The sequence below is a fragment of the Ischnura elegans genome, chromosome 5, assembly GCF_921293095.1.
Source record: "Ischnura elegans chromosome 5, ioIscEleg1.1, whole genome shotgun sequence".
Taxonomy (NCBI): Eukaryota; Metazoa; Arthropoda; class Insecta; order Odonata; family Coenagrionidae; genus Ischnura; species Ischnura elegans.
The window spans coordinates 56,461,500-56,484,336 of NC_060250.1; the positions used below are offsets into that span (position 1 = coordinate 56,461,500).

General features: G+C 38.8%; 1 protein-coding gene across 1 annotated transcript in view; it reads right to left on the reverse strand.

Moving 5' to 3' along the window:
* Window positions 1-6,915: 6,915 nt before the first annotated feature.
* The window catches only part of LOC124158907 (protein furry), a 95,432-nt gene continuing 79,510 nt past the window's right edge, over window positions 6,916-22,837 (reverse strand). The window contains exons 52-57 of the mRNA XM_046534320.1: window positions 21,796-22,273; window positions 20,685-20,969; window positions 12,442-12,639; window positions 10,223-10,488; window positions 9,077-9,165; window positions 6,916-8,633 (exon numbers count right to left, since the gene is read on the reverse strand). Of these exons, the coding sequence (XP_046390276.1) occupies window positions 8,158-8,633; window positions 9,077-9,165; window positions 10,223-10,488; window positions 12,442-12,639; window positions 20,685-20,969; window positions 21,796-22,273 (1,792 nt within the window). The 3' untranslated portion in view covers window positions 6,916-8,157. The remainder of the gene's footprint in view (window positions 8,634-9,076; window positions 9,166-10,222; window positions 10,489-12,441; window positions 12,640-20,684; window positions 20,970-21,795; window positions 22,274-22,837) is intronic.

Genomic DNA, 22,837 nt, shown 5'->3' on the forward strand with positions numbered 1-22,837 from the left:
TTCAATATGTGTTGTCATTGTGCATTTAAATAGGTTTGCATTAGTTGCCACTCGCGTCGCTGACGGACAAAACGATCCGAGTTTCACGGTAAAATAAAGTAAAATTAGAGGGTGTCAACTGAAATTTACATTTATGACAGTGGCGTAGCGGGGGGGTTTTGGGGGATAAACACCCCCCCCCCCCCAGAGCTGAGAGAAACTTTTAAGTTCAATCCATTTTCCTTAAATTGATTTATTTACTTATAGAAGAGTGTAGAGATTAATAAAATATCTCTCAGAAAGCCATAAAACTCACCATTTTAAACCATTTATCTTAAAATTTTCTGGGGGAGCGCCCCGGCACCACGCGCTTATCCTGGCGGGTATACCATACACCTCAGGTCTATTTGCGCCTAAACCCCCCCTTAGCCTTAATTCCTAGCTCCGCCCCTGATTCATGATGATATTATTGATCAAATCCATAAGTCTTCAATATTCTTACTCGCATTTGCAAAGGCCATGCGGCAAAATATTGGAAAAAAATGGATCGCATTACACTCATCACAGCGCCGCGGACATTTTTGAAAGCCGATTAAAATGCGACCGAAGTGGCAACAAAAATCAGCCTTCTATGATATGGAATTGGGTCTCTTCTATGCAGTCTCCTTGCCAAGGACAATCAATTGAAAATCGATCTGTAAGGCAGATCCCAATTTTCTCACAAAAATATTGCGTGCTGACTAAAATACGAAGCATTGGGTTCACTATAGTTCAGTCGCTGGTTTTAGCGGTACAAACCAGTGAAGACGTCATTCTCACACGACCCGTCTTATCTCGTGACGTATTACTGGTTTTTTGCATGATTTTTCTAAACTTGCATCGTATGTTTCATCGATGGAATCTTGTAATTGATTTTTAATCAACTTCCCATTGTCGGATTGGCTTGCACAGGGTAGTATTAAACGTAAAAATTAGATTTTCTTTTGATCACCTCCGACTTACGAACACCTCTCACTTACGGACACATTTTCGAGGACCGTTAGTGCCCGAAAATGAGAGGTTTCACTGTAATTCGGAAGACGCTGAAACGGGTGACTGTAGGTCCATCGGCGAAGGCTCGAAAGCAGGCGAGATCCAAATCGCATCTATCCAGTTCCCAGTTTCACTTACCACACTAAAGGAAGTACCGCCCGCCTCTTCCCTTCTTGTATTCATCATCTCCACAAAACCACACGCGGCGCGCACGCACAAACACGTATTATAACGGTCGGAACGAAAGAGGAGCGAAAAAGCGAAAAGGGCCGACATTCCCGTTTGAAGATCGCCGACCGCTAATTAGCGCGCCATGGAAACGAGACGACCGAACCCTCCCCCGTAAGTCCTAGAACCCTACTCCCTCCCTACTCCACGCACCCTCTCCCCACGTCCATAATTCTTTTCCGACCCCACTCCCCCTGACCCTCCCACCCACCCCCGTCATCGTATCCCCATCACTCTACTTCTGCGGCAGCGACGGGACACCATCCGAGGGTACGTAAGCATATGGGAACACTGTGACGTTTCGTCGTCCCCTTTGCGAAAGCCGAAATTTTTGGTATTAATTAGCATTGGAAGGGGGATGAGTGCGACCAGGGAAACCTCTCCTCCACCTTTTTCAGTGAGACTTTTAAGGAGGAATCACAAAAAATGGAGGATCGGAAGGAAGAAAAACGGAGGAACGAATGGAGGAACACAGCGGGACAGCAAAAGATACGTAGGACGAATTTTGTGATATGATATAATGAAAAGTAAAATACTTTATATTCCCACATGATTTCATCAAATTCTTTTCAAATAAATTCATGTGGATTTACAGAGTTTTTTATTTTCCACTATGTTACCCGAAACAACGAATTTATGACACGATCTTCTTTGTTACGAGAAAATGCATCAAGGGGACGCACTCCCGTTCTGCAGTCATTTTTTCGTCACGCATTACTCGTATAAAAACCAATGCCATGATTTGAATGGTAAATGTATATGAAGTTAATCATTGTCAACGCATGCCCATATCTCATATCTCACAGTCTCACCTCGGTATTTCCTCCGATTCATTTTTCTTTGTTTGAGATTTAGAAAAGATTCACTCATTGAGCTCCAAAAACTTCAGGATGTAACTTAAATTTTAAACGAATAACACCACAAAAAAGACAAAGTACGACAGGTCAATAGGGAGTAAAGGGTTCTCTTAAATACTTAAGGCCAGGGCAATGGAGTCACAGCAAAGGTGCCGCACTTCTATTTCTAGTGAAAGCGCTTCTTAATAGAGTCAACACAAGCTGAAAAATCGCTTTATTCATGGCCCTAGTTATGATCAGTGGAGTTGTATAGGTTATGCAACTGGTTTAGAGAGAATAATAAATCAAGCACTTGGTACAGGTTGGATGGCAGCTATTGCAATGGACTCATTATTGCGTCCGTAAGTGGCTAAGTTATGAACAGAGATGTTGAATTTCATGTCAGACACGGAGATGTTGGCATCCCAGAAAGTGATGATAGAGGTGCACATGGGCTAATGGAAAGAGACGAGACAGACGCATTTAGGAAAAAAAGTATGGTGTACTGAGAGGGTAATGTTCTGCATCCCAGAAAAGAAATTCTATTAATATTTATTACTCCTAGCTCCCAAGGTTATTAAGATGGTAATATGATTGAAGGTAAAAAAAGGTTAATAAGGCTACACGAAACACTTGAAATTTAAAGCATTTGGTTCAGTGCTGGTTGCAGGTAATACCCTTACAGGACACGAGAGTTAAATCCATGGTCAGTAATATTTTGGTTATGTTTTCCTAGTCTAAAAATGTCCCAGATGAGGCTAATATTCAAGTGTTATAATGTGGTTACTTCAAAATAAGGCGGACCCATGCCCCAAGTACTGAGGATCCTCAATTGAGTTTTTTGGGAGAGAAAAAGTACTATCACTACATAAAATATGAAAGTAAAGTCCTTAAGGCCTAAATTTCTGTTTGTTCTGACCTATCTCCAAGCGTTTATGAGATATTGTCCGTCGTGTTGTGATCCACCCCCCCAGGGCGTTACCCCGCACCGCGGTGCCGCTGAGGTATGGCCCGCAACAGTGGCGCAGCAAGGGGGAGTTTTGGGGGATGAAACCCCCCCCCCGAGAGCTCAGAGAATTTTTAAATGTTAATCCATTTTACTTAATTGGACTAATATTACTTACAGATTAATATAAGGATTATAAAAATATCCCTAGGAAGGCCGTAAAACTTACCATTATCTTAAATTTACCCCGCACCTCCTGCTTCCCCTGGTGGGTATTCCATACCCCCTTACTCCCCAGTATTAGTTGTGCCTAAAACCCCCCCTAGCCTCAATTCCTAGCTGCACCCCTGGCCCACACCACTTGCTAGAGACTTTCCCTCTACCTCCTCCCCACACTTGGCAAAGCCTTTGCTCTTGATGGCAAAATCTAGCCTCTGAATAAATGTGCTTATATTAGAAAGGATGAATTTAAGTATGTACATATTAATAAAAATAATATAAATTTTCAGAGTAATTCTAATCTTCCACTGACAGAGCATATTTGGCAATTAAAGTGCCTTTGCGCATGTTAGGGGTTATGCTAGGATGGAAATTTACACTTAGTAAAAAATTTTGAAAACTTTCTTCCTTCCTCGTAACAGACTTAAAATCTTGAATTAATCTCAAACCTCTCTCTGCTCAATGATTTACCACTTGAAGATCCCGAATAATTTGCAAGCTGCTCTTGTAGTCTGGATGTTCATCCCATTCTCGCATTGGCACATCAAAGAATGCAGTACATATTTTAATCTCTCACTCTGAATGAGATGCATTTAAAAATTGCATAATTATGGGAAGAATTGCCTGAGATTTGATGCGATTCCAAATACTTCACTCTTCTCTCACGCTACATTTCTTCTCGCTGCAGCTTCTCCAATAATTTCGGAGCAACCTTTTCGTCCTTCTCAAGGGCGTACCCAGGATCAAAACTAGGTGGGGGCAAGCCATGGTTGCTCAAGTTGTAGGTAAGATTTAACACTTTGCGTGCCATGGACGTAATATTACATCCTGCCAATCCTTCTGAGGATTGCCATGGACATAATATTACGTCTTTCCATTTAATTGGCTTTGTATGCGTGAAGCCGTAAAATTTCGCTCGTGGTACTTTTCCAGTTTACTGCTTAGGGGTTCTGTTTTTTCAAAAATCAACTGCTCGATGGAAAAAGAGTTCACTTTATGTCTCGAGGATGAAAAGTTCTCTGTAGCTACCGGCATCCTCATCTTAGGCCACTTAAGTGTGAAAATTCTTTGGGCCAATGGACCGTTCGTTGTGGGACCCTTTTTGTCATCCAGGATTTATAATGCTTTGTTTGGAATAATGCTTTTTTATGATTTCCATGCTTTAAATAGTTCAAATTGAGCGCATTAAAAAAATTATTATGCATGTTATGGCGGTACATCATATATTGCAACTTTTTCATTTTTCAAAAACTGTAGGTTTTCATTGTTAAATTATATATTTAAAAATTAGCAATAAATGTTATTCAACTCATTCATAAAGAAAAGCGAAGTCCATTTTTATTGAAATGCACATCGATATAAAAATATTTTTGATGCTAATGTTTTAAAAAATGTACGAATATAGTAAAAATGGCTGGATATTTCAGTAGGGCTTTAAATTTAGCAGCCGGCACTCGAAGTTTTAAGCAAGGAAAAGGTTACTGAAATTAACGTGTTAAGGAAAATGTAACAGCTCTTTATTAGTTTTTCAAATTATTCGCTTGAAAAAGTATTATTTTCTTCAATGAGATTTGCGATTTTTGCTTCCAGCTGCCCCCATCTGCCCCTCGCTCGGTACACCCATGGTCCTTCTTGATCATATTGAAATCTATTCCACCAATAACTACAATTCGTACTCCTTGCAGTGTCAAACAAGTCGTCAAGTTTTGATTCGAAAGATTTTCTTCTCTTCATCTCCATGTCAGTTCCCACTCTCTTTTTATGCTTTCACACGTTCCTCCATTCTTTGCGCAATTATTCTAACTTTTCAAACGCCTCAATTTCCGTAATAACAGGAATTCTTGTTTCATTAAAAAATGAAACACATTTCAAACGGTTTTTCTCGCACAAAGTCTAATTCAAACCCCTTACTTGACAGAAAAAAGCACATAGTACCTCTCTCATTGTAGGTAACTTTGAGCCAAGTATTTCGCCCTGAGGGGTGGATCACATTACGATGGACAATATCTCGTAACCGCTCAGAGATAGGTCAAAACAAACAGAAATTTAGCCCTAGAAACCTTTACTTTCACATTTTACATGTAGATAGTACTTTTTCTGCTCCAAAAAACTAAATTGAGGGTCCTCAGTACTTAGGGCCCTTGGAGCATGGGTTCCCCTTATTTTAAAGTAACCACATTATAACAGGTGAATATTAACCTCATTTGGATAATTTGAGACTAGGAAACATAACTTTTCTCAATTCTGAAAAATAAGGGCCGGGCTAATGGTCAGTAATGAGTTGCCAGTGAGTAACATGCAAAGTGAATTTTCTTATCCTAAAACATGATTCCACAAAGTTAAGCTGGAAATGTTAATCATGAAATACTCTGCTTTACCATCCACATTTGCACGTGAAATTTGAGCACATGCATCTGCACACGCAAGGGCTTACCCAGGATCAAAACTAGGGGTTGGGCAAGCCATGGTTGTTCAAGTTGTACGTAAGATTAAAGCATGGCAAAGGTGAATGAAATCAACATTTTAAGGAAGCGGTAACTCTCTATTAGTTTATGAAATTATTTGCTTGAATAAACATTATTTTCCTTGAGACATTTGCGATTTTTGCTTCCAGTAGGGGGCAGCTGCCCCCTCCTGCCCCTCACTGGGTACACCCATGCGTTTATGTCAAACAATAATTGTTCCTAAACCAAAATATTAGAATCCCCATAGTGCCTATATTTGATTTTTTTTCCCTGTATTACCAGAATAATTGGCACATTGTTCACTACAGCAAACTTAATTCCTGCTTTCTTTGCCTGAATGGAAGTCCCTACAATACCCCAACACCTCCACGCTGTAACATAATGTAAACAAGCCACCATGTTGTTTGTAAATAATTTTAAACTAACAATGGTAGTGAGGGACGGGGAGATTGTTGTGAAGGGAAAATGGGGAGTCGTGTATGGAGAGAAGGAAGAGATAGACGTGATAGAAAGGATCGGGAGAAAAATTAAAGAGTGGTGTATTGTGCAACCGGAGGAAGAAATATGGCAGAACCCAAGATCGGCAGGAGGAATTAAAGGACGCGGAGAAGAAGGAGGCGTCTACGAGAGAGAGAGAGACCGGAGGAAAGGGATACGAAGGGCTCAAGACCCCCACACTGGTGCAGTTCATGGCGGTGGTTCCGTGAGTGGTAGTACGGATAATATAAATGGGATTGCGATAGTCATGGTGGCTTTTTGATGTTGTTTTTTGCTCCCAAGTTTCAAAATATAGAGCTTGTTTTTGAATTGTACTGAAATTATTTGTTAAGTTAGCAGTGGATATTTAAAAACGTTACAACGCATTATGTAGATTTCTATTAAGGGGTTGTTTATTTTCTCCCAACCAATTATTTAATATCTTCCAGAGAACTCTGCTCTTTAATACATCCACACTGCCTTAATCTTCTCCATTTTTGGAAGATTACACAGACCTTTTAATGTGGTCACCAAATTTAACACAAAGAAAACTAATATTCCAAAACACTCTTATTTTCTAAAAATATTATGGCAGATTTAACTTGGAAGAGGTTTTCGTAAAGGCCTAATGCAGAGAAATTAGGAATTGTACATTTTTCTTGGGAGAACAATGCTCAATTTTAAATGAATAGTAAGACTAAGGTGATATGATGAGAAATAAAAACATCAAGACTATAAGTACTCAATGAATTATTTCATTATTTAATAATCAACACAAGTCCTACGATTTACACGAAAACAGAACAACATTTATAGAAAGCAATAACAATTACATCTTTAAGACAACTCCCTTTTCTACGATGCAATAAAATATATAAATGTGCACAGACTCAAAAACTGTAACATAAATCACAATTACGTTCCTTAGAGGAAACTACCGATTAAAATTGCAACATAACAGTACTTTTTTCCTAAGATTTCATAAGAGTGTGCACACAAAAGTTTAGGGATCCAAGATAACAAACACAGTCATTTGTTCACCAAAACAGAAAGAAAACACATCAAAAGCCACTTCTTTAAGATAATCACAATTAACCTCACCTCATCTTAAGTCAATAGATAGACACATTCATCCAATTTCCTGACAAAACATGTCATCTTCAGAAAAAGTCACCTTGATTAAATAATAATTACTCCACCTGAATTCCAACAGATCTGCTGTTTTCTGTCAGTCTTATTAGTCAGCCTTAAGTTTGAAGAAAGAGCACCAAATGTAATAAATACCCGAAACAAGTGCCCACTTTTTTTTACCCTTTCAAGTCTCTTATAAATGAAATTGTGGATCACCATTTGAAAAATTCGGAACACCTTAATACTACATTCAAAGTTAAAATACTAAATATCACCATGGTACAAGTACCTACCCTCACTTCATGAGCTACAAACTTGAAAACACCTCACAAGGTGACTACCTTCGATGGATGAACAAACTTGAAGGAAGCAGATTCACAGTGAGATCGCTTTAGTCTAAAAAAGAGTTCTTAACATCATCACTTCACTAATTACGGCACCAGAAAGTGTGCTTGGCAAGCGGCTTACTTAATAACAAATAGTGTGTGAGATGACACATGATATGCATAATTTCATCTATGCATGGAATAAAATTACTAGAACTAAGAGCATGGATATTTCGCCAGCATTTTAAACCCAACACTTTGGTGTAAGTCAACATTAATGAGATGAGTACCCTCGCAGTGCAGCCTAGACAAAGATTTCCTTCAGACAAAAGTCCTCTTGGGAACACTAAGTGGACACTACACACCCACCAAAAAAAAAATATATATAGAGGATTGGGGACTTGAATAGGGAAAACTCATTTAGAAAATGGCAAGCCGCACTCACGCATTGCAAATTTGAGAAACAAGATCGGAAAACAGGGAAAAATGCTGCAGCTGCTGATGCCGTTTGTTTCCTATCAGCCCTCCGACTTCTCCGTCAGGTTGGCTGTCAATTCGGTCTCGTCTTCCTCCTCGTCATCCTCATCCCCTTCCTCTTCCTCCTCGTATTCCATCTCGATATTCCCCCCACCTTCAGCCCCCACCCTCCTCCTCCGCCCTCCCGACCCCGTACTGCCTCCTGCTGCACGACCTTCACTCCCCATCGAGTTGGGGGCCCTGGAACCACCTCGCCTCCTCATCATCACTGCAGCAGCCCCTCCCACAGCGGGGCCACTGATCTCTCCCACCCGCCCCCGCCTCTCGATACCCCTGCCTCCCCTGGGTATCCTGCGTCTCAAGGCTCCGCCCTCCCGACCCAAGGGCCCTAGCCCACCCCTCTTGCCCACTCGGCCCTCGAGGCCCTTGATTGAGCCGAGGACCAGGAGAAGGGACTCCTTCAGCTGCGTGGCCAGCTCGGGCACCTCCCTCTCAGGGCAGCTCACCACAAAGGCATCTGAAATTAGTTAATTGAAGATTATATGACGAAGTGTAAAAGTTTGTATTTTCACATAAATATAATACTGTACGACTTTGCTTTCAATGTGTCACGTCATCAACTGGTTAAACCTAGGTTGTATGGCATTAAATTTATGTGGAATTACAAAGTTTATTTTATGGAATTACAAGACACATCTATAAAGGCTTTTATACACAGTGCACATACTTGCAAAATCTGACGTATGTACGAAGGCACAGTCAAAATTGCATCGTGTAAAGTTATGAATTGCTAGAACGCATGCAAGAATGCGTGTACATGAGATGGCAAAGTAGCCCGTTCTAATTGAACCGCTCATGCATTTGCACAATTCCACGCCATTTTAGAAATTAATGCAGTTGTAACCTGCACAATTCCGTGCTCCATGTAAAACGGCCTATAAGAATTCATTGAACACTCACCTCTCTTCTCTCTGACAAGGCGCAATGCATATACATTAAGGGCAAGAGAAACATCATCTTCGGCAAAGCACTCATCAGACCAGATGTCTCTGTAACAAGAAAATAAATGCCATAAAAATTACTACACCATAAAATTGGTTGTATGATTGACTAAAGTTTTCAAGTTATCAAAACTATGCATTGTGACAAGTAAATGCATACAATATCATAAATAAGGAAGAGTTATGAAAAGTAAATAAGTAAGCAAAGGCAGGAAAAGTAAGGAAGTAAAATTATTTTTTTCTTACACTGTCATAAAAAACTGATTGACTTTGCAACACCGTAAATAAAGACGTAAATTAAACTCCAAAGGGTAAAATGCCCAGGTTACCAGAAGATTCCCAAATTAACATTCCTGACTTCTCTAAGACTTTTCCCAGAAACAAAAATCTTCATTTCCCAAACTTCCACATTCCTTTTGATATGTTTAAAATTTTTGAAAATAGAGATTTAATAAAACACAAAATGATATTTAAAACACATTTAAATTCTTTTTGAAATGTATTCTCTTTATTATGAACACATCCTTTTCCTTAAAAAAATGAGTAAAATTATTTGATGTAAAATTGATGTATTTCCAAAGGTAAATTCACAAAATCTTTCCTTATCAAAGATGCAAGCCCTACTTTGGCTGTCACTTCAAGGAAGTCCATAGACCTGAAAAAATTACCTTCGTACTAATCGTAAACGATTGCAGAAATTCTAGCCTATTCTCAAGGGACCCAGCTTCCCTTGAAAGTCTTTCAAGAATGGCAATGAAGTGCTGAAGATGGTTTGTAAAATATCATTACTGCCAATAAGTAGAAAGTTCATTTTTTAAATGAAATACCCTGACTTTTCCCTAACCTTTAACATCTCTTAAAGAGGAAGACAATCTGGCATAGGGCATAACCTCATCTGCTTTCTTTAAAGACATGATTGAATTTGCTTTGCGGAAACTTTTCCTAAGATTAACATATTATCAGAAAGGAAATTCCCACAGGCCAATAGTGGCAGCATAATGTAGTTGGGATACTTCTTTCCCCCATTGCGCAAAGATTCAGAAGTAGAGTGGTCCTTCAAATTTCAAATGATGCTTCAACAAGCAAGTGATTGAATCTGCATTACCTGTGTCCATGCACGTGCACGAGGGCAGCACGCCACTTGCCACCCCGGATGAGTCTGGCGAGAGCTCTGGCTTCCTCCTCATCCTCCTCTGGAGGCTCCAGTGGCTCCACCTCTTCGTCCCCCATGCTCACACTCTCGCTCTCCTCCTCCTCAAAGTCGTCCTCTTCCTCCTCGTAGTCCTCAATGTCTCCGCCTTCCTCCATCTCCTCGCCTGCCTTACCCAGCCTTGCCTTCACCACTGCCAGCTCTCCAGACATGTCCTGGAGCTACATGTAAAAATATAATAATAATAATAATAATAAAATGCCTTTATTCGGGTGAGGTTGAGACTATGAAGTCCCCTCTTCCACTTAATCCCTCGATAGCGTCAATGCAAACATATTACAAAATGGTAGACAAACATTTACAATACATAGGATATAAAATATACACTATTCGTGAAATTTCAAAAATATAAACAACTATACGTGAAAATTTTGTGTAAAAAAGATTTCTTTTTGCGGGAAAAAACATGAGGATGAGGGAGCAGTATCCTATAGCGAAAAAACCCACTGCAGGAAAATGCCCACACAAGAAGGGGGGCGTGAAAAACCTGCGAAAACCTACTGAGTGAAAGCTAAAGTTGTGTTATTTGTAAAATACAACATAGCTAATGAGGTACAAAGTATGCACAAATATTTACAAGCTAGTTGTGAAGTGAAAAGTGCTTTGTGTAGCCTCCTCGTAAAAGATGCCAATGATGATGAGTTCCTAATTGAAAGGTTATATCTACAGATTTAATGATAATAATGTTGTCTTTATTGCAATCAAATTTAGGACAAGGTTCTTCCAATTAACTTTACGACAATCACACACATCTATGGCCTGAATGGTGTTAAATCTACCCAATTGGTATTGGAACCCGTGACCTCTAGGTTGACAGTCAGGGACGTTACCCTGGCACCAAGGCCAGTAAGGGAGGAGAGTTAGGCGTCACATTAGCGGTGATAGAGAATTTGGACATGCTCTAATTGAAAGCTTGGGTTATTCAAAAACAGGATTCGTCTATCTACAGATCATGTTTACAAATATGTGGCTTTGCATTCGGCTATAAAAACCACATTCCTCCAATTATGATCCTTACCTTTTTGACCAGAATCTCTAAGAGAAAAGTAACGGGCAGGACTATGCGTACTCAAGTGCAATTGACTCACTTCTTCCCAAATCGCTTGCTTTAATTGGAAGCTCAGGTTATTAAACAACAACACTTTTCCATTGAAAAATCACTTTATAAATGCATATATAGATATTAGGTTATAAAAACCATTCTCTCCAATTTTGGTCCCCATTGTATTGACCAAAATCTTGAGGAGAAAAGTAACGGGTAGGACAATAAGAATTCAAGAATAATTGATTTACTTCTTCCCAAATTGCTTCCGAAAAATTGGATGGGGCACCATATTTGGAGAAATACACCAAAAATTTTGCGTGATGCTTCAACAAGCAATCGAATTAGGGATTTAGGTAGTTCTAAAATGCAAAGTTGATACCATTATCAGGATTAATGATGATTCTTTATCAACATATAATGATAAATAACCAATAAAAATAGAAGAAAATCAATTTGTTGATATATTCTGAATTCTCAGACAGTCAAAAGATCATGAAATTAAGGAAATTCATGTAAAGAGGGGACTTCCCTAAAAAGTGAGGAAAGCAGGAATTTTATGCAAAGAACACTTACAATATGCTTTTCATTCAAATTTCCACACAGAGTACATTGAGAAATACCAATCATTCAGCAAAGCCAGATTCATATGAAGTTCCTTCAACAAAATAATTTTGGGTGATGTTAACATGTGTACACACCCAATGTATTTTTTAAACAGGTTACATCGCAAATTCCAAAACAGGATTCGTACGTTGGATTCATAAGGATTGAATGTTGAATATAAATAACTACCATAGATTTAAGCTAACATATTAAGTTGGCATGAATAAAAAATTACTACAACTACACACTACAAAAATAATAAGTAGGATAAAGGAATATTATCACAAAAATGGCATCTTCAACGTATTATAGGCTAGACTATTTTGTATCCATTAAAAATGTCAAATTAAAGTTGTCAGTCTGGGTGATTAAAAATACTTGATACACCAACAACCAATATTTTTAATGGATGTATAAATCAAGAGATTAAGATGGAAGATACTGCAGATTATTTCATCAAACACACCTGAAATCTCCCAGCAGTGGAGATTAAAGTGGCAATAGCCTTCCATGATGCTTCAACAAGGAGGAGAAGCTGGAAAAGAAGTTTATACAAAACTTTCCCCAACTCCACCCTCCATGTCTCTGAAGCTTCCCCACTGGCAACTGAGGATGCATCTAATGACCTCTGTGATCTACAGACTGCTTTGGCAGCACGTAAACCCTGAAAGAAAGAAGACCAACCATACAACTTATGAATAAGTTCACCTGACACAGTGTGCCTGAACTACTTTTAAATGGCTCGGAAAACCACGTCTCTGTTTTCTTCAAGGATCGAAAGTTCCATGTTTAAGAAGTCCAAAAAACCAAAAATCAGCAAAATCCCTGGAGCCGTTTTGAAAAAAACGCTATTTCAATTTTTTTTCTACGACGATAGGAAAATTTACGATTTTTTTCATGATTCTGTAGGTGTAGCCGGGGGGATATGCTAAAATGTTTAAAAAATAAATACGTCACCATGGCTCCCGCTAAACAGACATTGTTTTGTTTCTTTTTTCACGTGAATATGTTTGCTGTTTTCAAATGTTTGGTTCAAAAATCAGTAGACTGCTACGCGAAGATTGATCGAAAAGCAAGGTTAGTTGTCCCAATATTTGTGAAAAAAGTCGTTGTCAAACTGGTTAGTAAACAACTTATTATTATTATTTATAGACGAGTCCATTACCTACGTAAGGGAAAAACACAATGTCACGAATGACAAAAGACCATGCGCGAACACATGAAGAAAGCCGAGGCGTGATTTGTTTGTTATGTTTAAAGAAGAAAGATAAGATGTGGAATATTGTGGGCCCCTTGAAGATTCAGGTAAAAAATGCTGTAAATATTAACCTTGATGACATTCGTTACCCATCTGCTGTCTGTAGCAATTGCAAAATCATCATATATAAATTCAATAAACAAAATTCTGAAGAAACCACATTAGCGCTACCGGACTATTCTGGTTTTCTGGAAATCTCATGTGTAACCCGATCTAAAAAGAAGATACTTTGTGACTGCAAGTTGTGTGAAATTGCCAGACGTGTACCAGATAAACTGTGTCCGGGAAATTCAACGAAAAGAAAAGTGATCAAGCAGAAGTGTAAGAAATGCAGGGGACCACTGGATGAAAACAAAATTTGCACTTCACCTAAATGTATCCCTATTCTCACTGAATTGATTTCAAAAAAATTTTCTCCAAAAGAAAAGGAAAAATTAGTTTCATCAATGCTAAAAGATATTATCCACATGCCAGAACACTCAAACAATGAGGGCCAGTTGCGCTCATCTCAAAGGAGAGGCAAAAAATTACCCGTTTTAGTAAATTCAACTAATGTGGATAAAAGATCAAGAAAAGAACCAATCGCGGCTATTGACATATTGAAAATAAGTACAGACTTGGGGTTGTCTACAAGAAAGACAAATTCTCTAACGGCTGCTCTGCGAGTTAGCAGTAAGAATAGGAAAATGTTTCAGCCCAACTTGAAGCAGGACCTGCTTTTGTTGAATCATCAACTTGATTCGTTTTTTGAATCTCGTGTTTGTGACGTATTGAATACCAAGAAGTCTTCTGTAATAAATAAATCTGGATATTTTGTTTGTTGTAATAATGTAAAAGGTTTAGTTACATATATTCGAGAAAAAAGAGGTTTGCAAGAAGTAGATTTGAAAATTGGGCTTGACGGTGGTGGAGGGTTTTTGAAGATTTCCTTATCCATTCAATCAAAATTCGAAGGACCCGAGAATAATGCACATGTGACAGGGGCCAGGCAACATTATCACGAAGGAGTACACGCCAATAAATTTAGGGACACGGGTGTGAAAAAGTTATTCGTCCTTGGTATCATATCTGATACACAAGAAAATTATGTGAATGTTCGCACGCTGTGGTCCTCTCTGCATCTGAATGACTTTGAGGCAATGACCATTGCCACAGACCTAAATATGGCCAATATAATAACTGGGGTCATGGCTCATTCTTCTCATTTCCCGTGTACGTGGTGCACTGCATCAAAAGGTCTCTTTAGTATGTGTGGAAGTTATAGAACCGTTGGTAGTTGCCGTGAAAATGCAGAGGCCTTCAAGAACAGTGGCAGTAAAAAAAATATTGCCAAGGATTTTTACTGTCACGTAAATCAACCTCTTTTCACAGGGAATCCAAAGACAGAAATCATTGATATAATACCTCCACCTGAACTGCATCTAATGCTCGGGGTAGAAAACACATTGTATGGGCACATGCTGAGGGAATGCGAAGACGATACTGAGGAATGGGCAAAATCGTGCAACGTAAGCAGAGAATTTGTCCATGGATCCCCTGGTTTCGCAGGCAATGCCTGCAAAATTTTGTTGAACAAGATAGATCTGCTTCGGGGGAAATGTAGTGTTCAGTGTTTAAAATATGTCAGATGTTTTTGTGATTTTTCAAAAGTCGTCAATTCCTGTTTTTCGAGTAGTCTTGACGAGGAATTTGCGATGCATATTGCAGAATTCCACAGCAGTTATTTGGACCTTGCAATACCAATAACGCCAAAAGTTCATGCTGTCTTCTTCCACGTTCCTCATTTTTGCCGAAAAATGGAGAAAGGAACTACAGTGAACAAGCTATGGAGTCGGTACACCATGACTTTAAAAGTACCTGGATGAATTATAAAGTCCACCATACACATCCAGATTATAGTTCCAAACTTCTCAGAGCTATACAAGAATATAATTCTCGCCACGTTTAAGGTTCAAGGTGTTTCTGGCTTTTGTTCCACAGCCTTGAATAAACGATGATATTTTTTCGTGTAAAAACTAGATTATAATTTAGGCAGCCTAAAGAAATTTTGCCTATTCATTTTGATGTCACCATGTATTTCATCCAATAATCTTGATTTTCGCAATTTTTCGAATAAAGTTGCATTGTTTAATTCGCTTCATTTCGTCCAATATTATTGATTTGGTCTGTAAAAGTTGATCTTCGTTCAAAGTATTAAAATGTTCTATTCTCGATGCTTCTTTCTACCAGAAAGAACGAGCAAGTTGCAGAAACAATCGTTAATTTCCGAAAATTAATTTGAAAAAATTTAAAATTGAGTTTTTTTCGAAACGGCTCCAGGGATTTTGCTGATTTTTGGTTTTTTGGACTTCTTAAACATGGAACTTTCAATCCTTGAAGAAAACAGAGACGTGGTTTTCCGAGCCATTTAAAAGTAGTTCAGGCACACCGTGCTGATTCAGGTATGATATAGCGGAAGTTTGAGTGGAAGGTGGTTGGATTTTTCCATAATTATGTATTTAATGCAAACGATGCATTTTGGCGCACAGACCCATTATTGCTATAGAGCCATCACTGAAATAGATTGAAATAGTCTTGTATCACATCATGGCTCTGTGAGTTGTATGCATTAAATCATTTGGAAAAAGCAACTACCTTCCATTTCAATACAAAACTTCTGCATTAAACGAGCAAAATAATTATGCTTGAGTGCATGGGTTTCTTTAAATTAGAATTGCACTCACCAATTCTTGAAGGCTAAGCATTAAGGGCACATAGCGTGAATCTTTTCCAAGAGATGGAGCTACCATCGCAAGAAGCTCAGCACCATCAAATAGTAACTACGTCCCACATTCTCCAAAATCCAGTATCCCCCATCCATCAGTCCTCAGGCCATCCCTCTACCGTTTCCCTTCCCTCTGTAGCCCCCAACAAGCCTCTGGCACCCCAGATAATTGCTCGCTCAGGTTTCATTACGAAGACCATAAATCTTTCGAAATAAAATATCAAGTCACACGAGAACAATAGAAACATTTCACCCCTCCCTCTTTCTTATTATAATTATTTAATTTATTACTTCACATCTGCATATATCTTGGTATTAACAGTCACATTAGAATAGTAACTTGGCTATAATTCTTTCGTTGTGACTTTTTATAGCAAAAAATAATATATTCAATTAATTACAACATGTAAAATTTACAATTTCCAATTTATGTCAATTTAGATGTGCTAGACAGAAAAAAATTTGGTGACAGTTATATATTAGCAAAGGTTTAATGTCGATAAAAGTGCACTCATCACTCACATTAGAAAAATCGTTAAAAGAGGCCACCTTTTGCCTTAAACAATTAGCTGGTTTTTCAGTTATAGGTGGAGTACTTAAAAAGGATATCTTATTACTTCCAGGAAAACCATCATCCACAACCTTAGCTACAATAAACATGATAGTTTTTGCCTACTTTTTATTCAAGAGCAAATTTATAAATTAGTTTTCATACAATATGAGACATGCTACTCTTGAAATATGGTAACACAAACAAATACCGTATATCTCCGAATATAGTCCCCCCCTTTTTTTCCAAAAATGGCCGCGGAAAAGTAAGGGGGGGACGACTATAATCGAGTGTAATCCAGTTTAGCATACTAAAGGTGACCATAAAGTTATAAATAACGGCATAATGGCTAATGTTCTCGTAGTCTTTCTATTTGAGTATATTTATGAGGATTATAATCGGAGATGTTAGTAAATATGGCACGTTTTACCGGAAATTTAGACAATTTTTCCACAAATGTTGTAAAGATACGATTCTTCCGATTCAAATAGCATATCGAATATGCGTTTTCACGGAATCCATCGGGTAGCCGTTAATATTTCTGGGAAAAGTATTGTTAGAATAATTCAATCGACACTGATCACTTAATGACGCAAAACAGTAAATAATTAAAATGAAAACTAAACACACACTATCATTACATTAATCGAGCACTAGAATTGAATCAATAATATATGTACCCGTCGCTCATTTAATAGTTACACGATTTAAATAATTGCGAAAAATAAACAGATAAAGTGAACCTTTCGTGACGATTTAGCATTTCATTGCGTCCGTAGCTATGTGCCCGTGCGGTTCGTGTTTACAACCACTGCCTTTACCGCCTTCACAGAACAAGAATGCGCAATAGGTGATGTTCATTTGTTTCTGAAAAGGCGCAATAATCGACGACTTTAAACCAGAAGCGCCGGCATTACTGCATTTGATCGAAATCAAGATCGAAATCCAGCGACTCAGCATCTAAAGTGTTATCAATTTATTGAGGAATCTATTCAATTCGCCAGGGTAAGTAGTATCGATTAATTACGTCACATAACGTTTCGCAGTTATTTCCGCGATATTTTCTTTATTCAAAATAATTTTACGTTCAACAGTGAGGTGATGGATCAAGTAGAAAGATGAGGATCAATCCTGCGGCAGATTAGAGCATCATTGGATTAGAGTCCATCAAAGACGGAGTTTCGATGCCAATTTCAAAATAGCCGTTGCAGAATACGCCGTAAATCATAGTATTCACAGCGCTTGCAAAGCGCTAATACATCGCGGAAGTCATTTCGGAGGTCTCGATGCGGCAGATTCAAAGAATTAGAGGAAAATATCGTCGAATTTATGCGCAAATGCAGAGCAGAAGCTCTTTGTGTAACTTATGCAATGATTCGCGACGAGGCATTGAAAATTGATATCATATTTTTTTCAGTTTTAATGTTTGTTGGAAAAAGTTTATTTCTTAATTTTATTACTTTGATATTTGTAAGTCCTGTAGTTTAATTATTTTGCTTAGCAGGCATTTGATGGCAATATTTTTATAATATTTATAATTTATTTAACACAATTTTATTTAGATTTCCTAAATTCTTCAGGTCACTTGGATTTGTGATGACTTGATGGGTGTGTTACACTGGATCTAAGGAAGTTTCAGGGCCAAATGCAATACTGTTTATGGGCTTTAAGTTAAAGCTTATATACACCCATGTCTCGTATAGCGCAAGGGATGCGTTCCTTGGGGTCTTTGCGCTATACGAATTTGCGTTATACGAGAGCGTTTTAGCATTGGGAAGATAGGGATGCGTTCCTGGTAGCATAGGTCTTGGGTATTGAATTTCCTCTAAAACATCTATATTCCCATAAAAAGCCTTATTAAACATTATTTATATAAATATTTATAGTTTAAAACATCTTTAAAGATAGTATGCCCGCATTCAAAGACTTTTATTCACGTTAAAAAAAATTCTTACGTGCTTTTGAAATTCCCTCCTGTCGTGCGGGTGGGCTAACATCTGCTATCTCAGGGGATCGTAATGCGTTGCCGGCAGTTGACGATTTTTCAAACTTGTCTAAAAACAACTATTGTGTCACCCAGGCCCTTTTGTCGCTCATCAAAATGACAGGTACATGCTACTTTGAATGCCATTTCATAGCTAGCGGAGCTAATGAATGATAAATCATTTTAATTTGAAGTCCTCCGAGGCATTAGCAGCTACGTGAAACGGTCTTTAAATGCCTTGAAACCTGACCCAGGTTTTCCTTCCCTGAAAATGAATGAACGAGATTGCATTCTTTTCCAAAACAATATCGTCTCGTCAACACTAAAAACTGGTTGAGGGGGAAAGGAGCCACTTTCAATCACGGCTTGGAGTTCATCAGAAAATGTTGCGGTGACTGCGCTATCAACACTTGCAGATTCACCTGATATCGCCGCACTGAAAATACCTGCTTGCCGTTTAAATTCTGGAACCAACCGGAGCTTTCACTAAATGTCTCGGAGCGATTACCACTCTCGTCTTTTTGTACTGATTCACTATGAACTTTCCGTATGTGTAGACCGCTTGGTTGAAGTTGGTGCGGCTGAGGTCACTGATGTTTTAACTTCGTCTTTATTCAGAATAAGGCATCGTGTGTTTAAACTTCCGCGCAATATCGCTTTGACGCTCTCCATTTTCAAAGCAATTGACCTCTCTCAAGTCCTCTTCTAGATTTATGGTTTTTCTTGATAAATTCTTGATTTTTCTACACGCATTCCTATTTTTTGCCATATTCTCTTGGTTTTTACTCTGTATGGCTCTATCTAAATCACCTTCTTCTGCTGAACTGTATTCCTGAGACGCAGATGGCCTATGACTGCGGGGAGGGAACGAAGCCATTGTGTTTGAGACTCTATAGCGGACCCTTTTATGTGTTGATGCTATTCATGCGCAAGCTCCATTTCTCCCCCGTGAATACCGATGACCTTGAAGGCTTCAGCGTAGATCCTCAACCTGGAAGTCAATCGCCCGATAACCTGTGATGGCAAAAATACGTCTCAAACCGTATTGCTTTTAAAAATCTCATTTCCACCAGCCCAACTCTTAATTAATGATCTAAATTATTTATTATCATTCTGTTAAGGAGACGAGATAAATTACTTCGGCAGGCCGGCTATCTGGACCCAATGACGAGTAATACTTTTGGCCATAATATATAAACAAAAAAGAAGATTTGAGGCAAGCAATAATATTAGTATGCGTAAAATGATAGAAATTTCGTGTGTACTTAGCGCAAGTTCACGTTTTATCACGAGAGCGTTTAAAATTTTTGATTAGGCTACACTGCGTTGCAATGTTTCCCCGAGGAACGAATTTGCGCTATATTGAAATTGCGCTAATCGAAATTGCGCTATACGAGACATGGGTGTATTGACATTGTCTGTAGTCATTTGGAAATCAAAAATATTAATAATTTGTGAATAATTAAAAAATACAATAGCCTTGGATGCTAAAAAAGTTTTCTCCTTTCTTCATTACATCTGGTTAAGGAACTATAAATTACTGATACATGCAATGGATCACAACATGTTTTAGGTATAGTTATTTTGTTATGATGGAAAATATGTGAACAGATTTGTTCTTCATCTTCACAGAAAATAATAGTTTTTATCGACTCTAGAATCTTAACTTGCTAACCACAGAAAAATTGCCTTCCTTTGCATTTTAAAATTTTTCCCAAAACTGAGGTCTCAAAATTGGGGGGGGGACTATATTCAGAGGGGGACTATATTCGGAGATATACGGTATGTGATTCAAACTTGTTTAAATTTTTTCAGAATTACTAAAACTTAAAAATTTAAGGCAAGGAGTTATGCTTATTAGGTCAACAGCGAGATATTTATGCTAGGACCATGCTTTTAACCTTGGAAATGAAATGTGGTGAATGATTTCATCAAAATATAGAATTTGAGCAACTTTCAGCAAATAGTGTAATGAAACCAGGCTGGTTTGAAATAAGAGATAATATTGTACTAAAATCTGAAATTTTACTGATATTTGTGATTGTGCATGTGTTAATTCATTCAAAACTCCAAACCATGGTTTGCCCTAGAGTCACATGGATAGGCAAGAATTAATCTCAATAGACATAAAAATGAAATAAACTATTTATTACCTGAACAGCTTGAATCTTTCGATCTGAGTATGTGTCTAAATGCTCCTGGACTTCCAAAAGAGCAAAACGCAGTCCATCACCCAGTGCAGCAGCAAATTCAGATCCTGCCGCAGATGATGGGATTCCAAACCACGCGGATGGAGGGTCTCTGCTCAAGGCAGCCACGGCATTGATGGCTGAAGAGAGGGATGATGACATGGTAGCCAAGTCATCTGAGACTCCAATTCCACACCCAAGACGCCTCTTCCCTTCTCTTGCTAAAACTTCACCCCTCTCACACGAGTCCTGCATGAGTGTGTTACATATAAAAAAATGAATCACTAATAGGATACCAGAGCAATTCTTAGATGCAGATTACAAAAATTGCGATAAAAATCTATTCCGAGCTTATGTACAACGTCAGTAACAAAATTTATGTGAATTTGAACAGCAACACTTCGCAAGACAATGTAATAAGCCCCTGAATAAGAAACCTCCATACATCAACAATATGCAGAAACCTCTTAATGACAATGTCATATACAGAGTCCCAAGTCCTTTGTTTATATGATGAATGGAGGAAAGCCTCTTGTAACAAACCTCTATAATTATGAATCTTCACAATAATAAAGTCCGCATGTGGGCTGCATTTAGGAAAACAATCTCTCCACAGCAAAATTTTTCTCTTAGAAATATTTTACTGTTTTAAGGCTGTTTTACACGGGGCACGGAATTGCACAGGTTAGAGCTGCATTAATTTCTAAAATGGCACAGAATTGTGCGAATGCATGAACGAAATTAGAACGGGCTATTTTGACGTCTCGCATCCACGCATTCTTGCATGTGTTCTAGCAATTCACCGCTATACATGACGCAATTTTGATTGCGCCTTCGCACGTACGTCAGATTGCGCAATTCCGTGTACCGTGTAAAACGGTCTTTACAACCAACCCACACTGGGCTCTCTTACATTTGCTGAATGTATCTTGATAGCATAAGGACTACACATAAGAAGATATACAAACACTCTTGGTGGTAGAAATCTCACTGCAGAATGCAGATGTTTTAAAGTATATTCAAGGGTAATTTGAAAAATATCTCCTTCGTAAGATGGATGAGAATGTGAACTCACCTTCAGGATCCCCCTGAGGAGTGTGAATGGAGCCAGCAGAGATTTGTGGAGAGCAAGTCGGGACCTCGGGGCGTAGTTGGCGATGGGGAGGTCTTCCAGGATGGCCTGCACCCTCCTCCTCCACCACACGTCCCTCTCCTCCTCCTCGTCATCCTCATCCTCGTCCATAGCCGCATCCCCATAGATCTCCCCCCCTCCCCTCCGCTCCGACCCCATCCCTGGCTCGGGAGACAGAGCTCCACCCACGGCTGCAGACATGGACCGGCCCTCATCACCTCCCCCCATCATCCTCTCCACCACACTCTCCGACCCAACTCCAGCCACCCCTCCACTCGTGGAGGCAGCGACAGCAGCAGAGCCGGCCCTTTCCTCGTCCGGCAAAATGCTCCCCCCTCCTGAAGACAATTCCCTCTCGGGACCATGGGCCGACGTTGACTTAACCCCCATCACTTCATTGGGATCACCAATGCTCGAGCCCCTGTCGAATGGACACAGGCAAAAGGTCAGAATTTTTATAAATAAAGGGATCATGATAATAATGACAATATCTTGGGGATATAAATGTTCCATCGGGGTAGATGTTTCACTAGTAATGCCTAAAACCTTGTGCCAAAAGATTAAAAAGTAAAATGAGAAAGGTGAACAAGAAAAATCCATATTTACATGAACTTTCCTGAAGGAATTACTTTTGAAAAATCAAAATTCAGGTAAGTTCTTAAAATTTTAATTGATATACAGTGGAACCTCGATCTGTCGTTTTTCAGGGGGATGGATGAAAAGAACGATGAATGCGGGAAAACGATCAATGCGGGAATGGTTGTCCGGGTTGCCTATGTCCCAGGATCAGCTGGATTTTTGCGAATTATGACATTCATTGATGGATTCAAACGAGATTTCAGCTGATTACAGGAATATTATTACACTATCGAAACACTTAGGTCATATTGTTGATTCGACTTATCTCTCTTTCTAACATCCTAAAGGAACAAGCCGCCTTGCTAAAAAAAATGTTTGCACTCCACTCGGAATTTTCACGGCTATT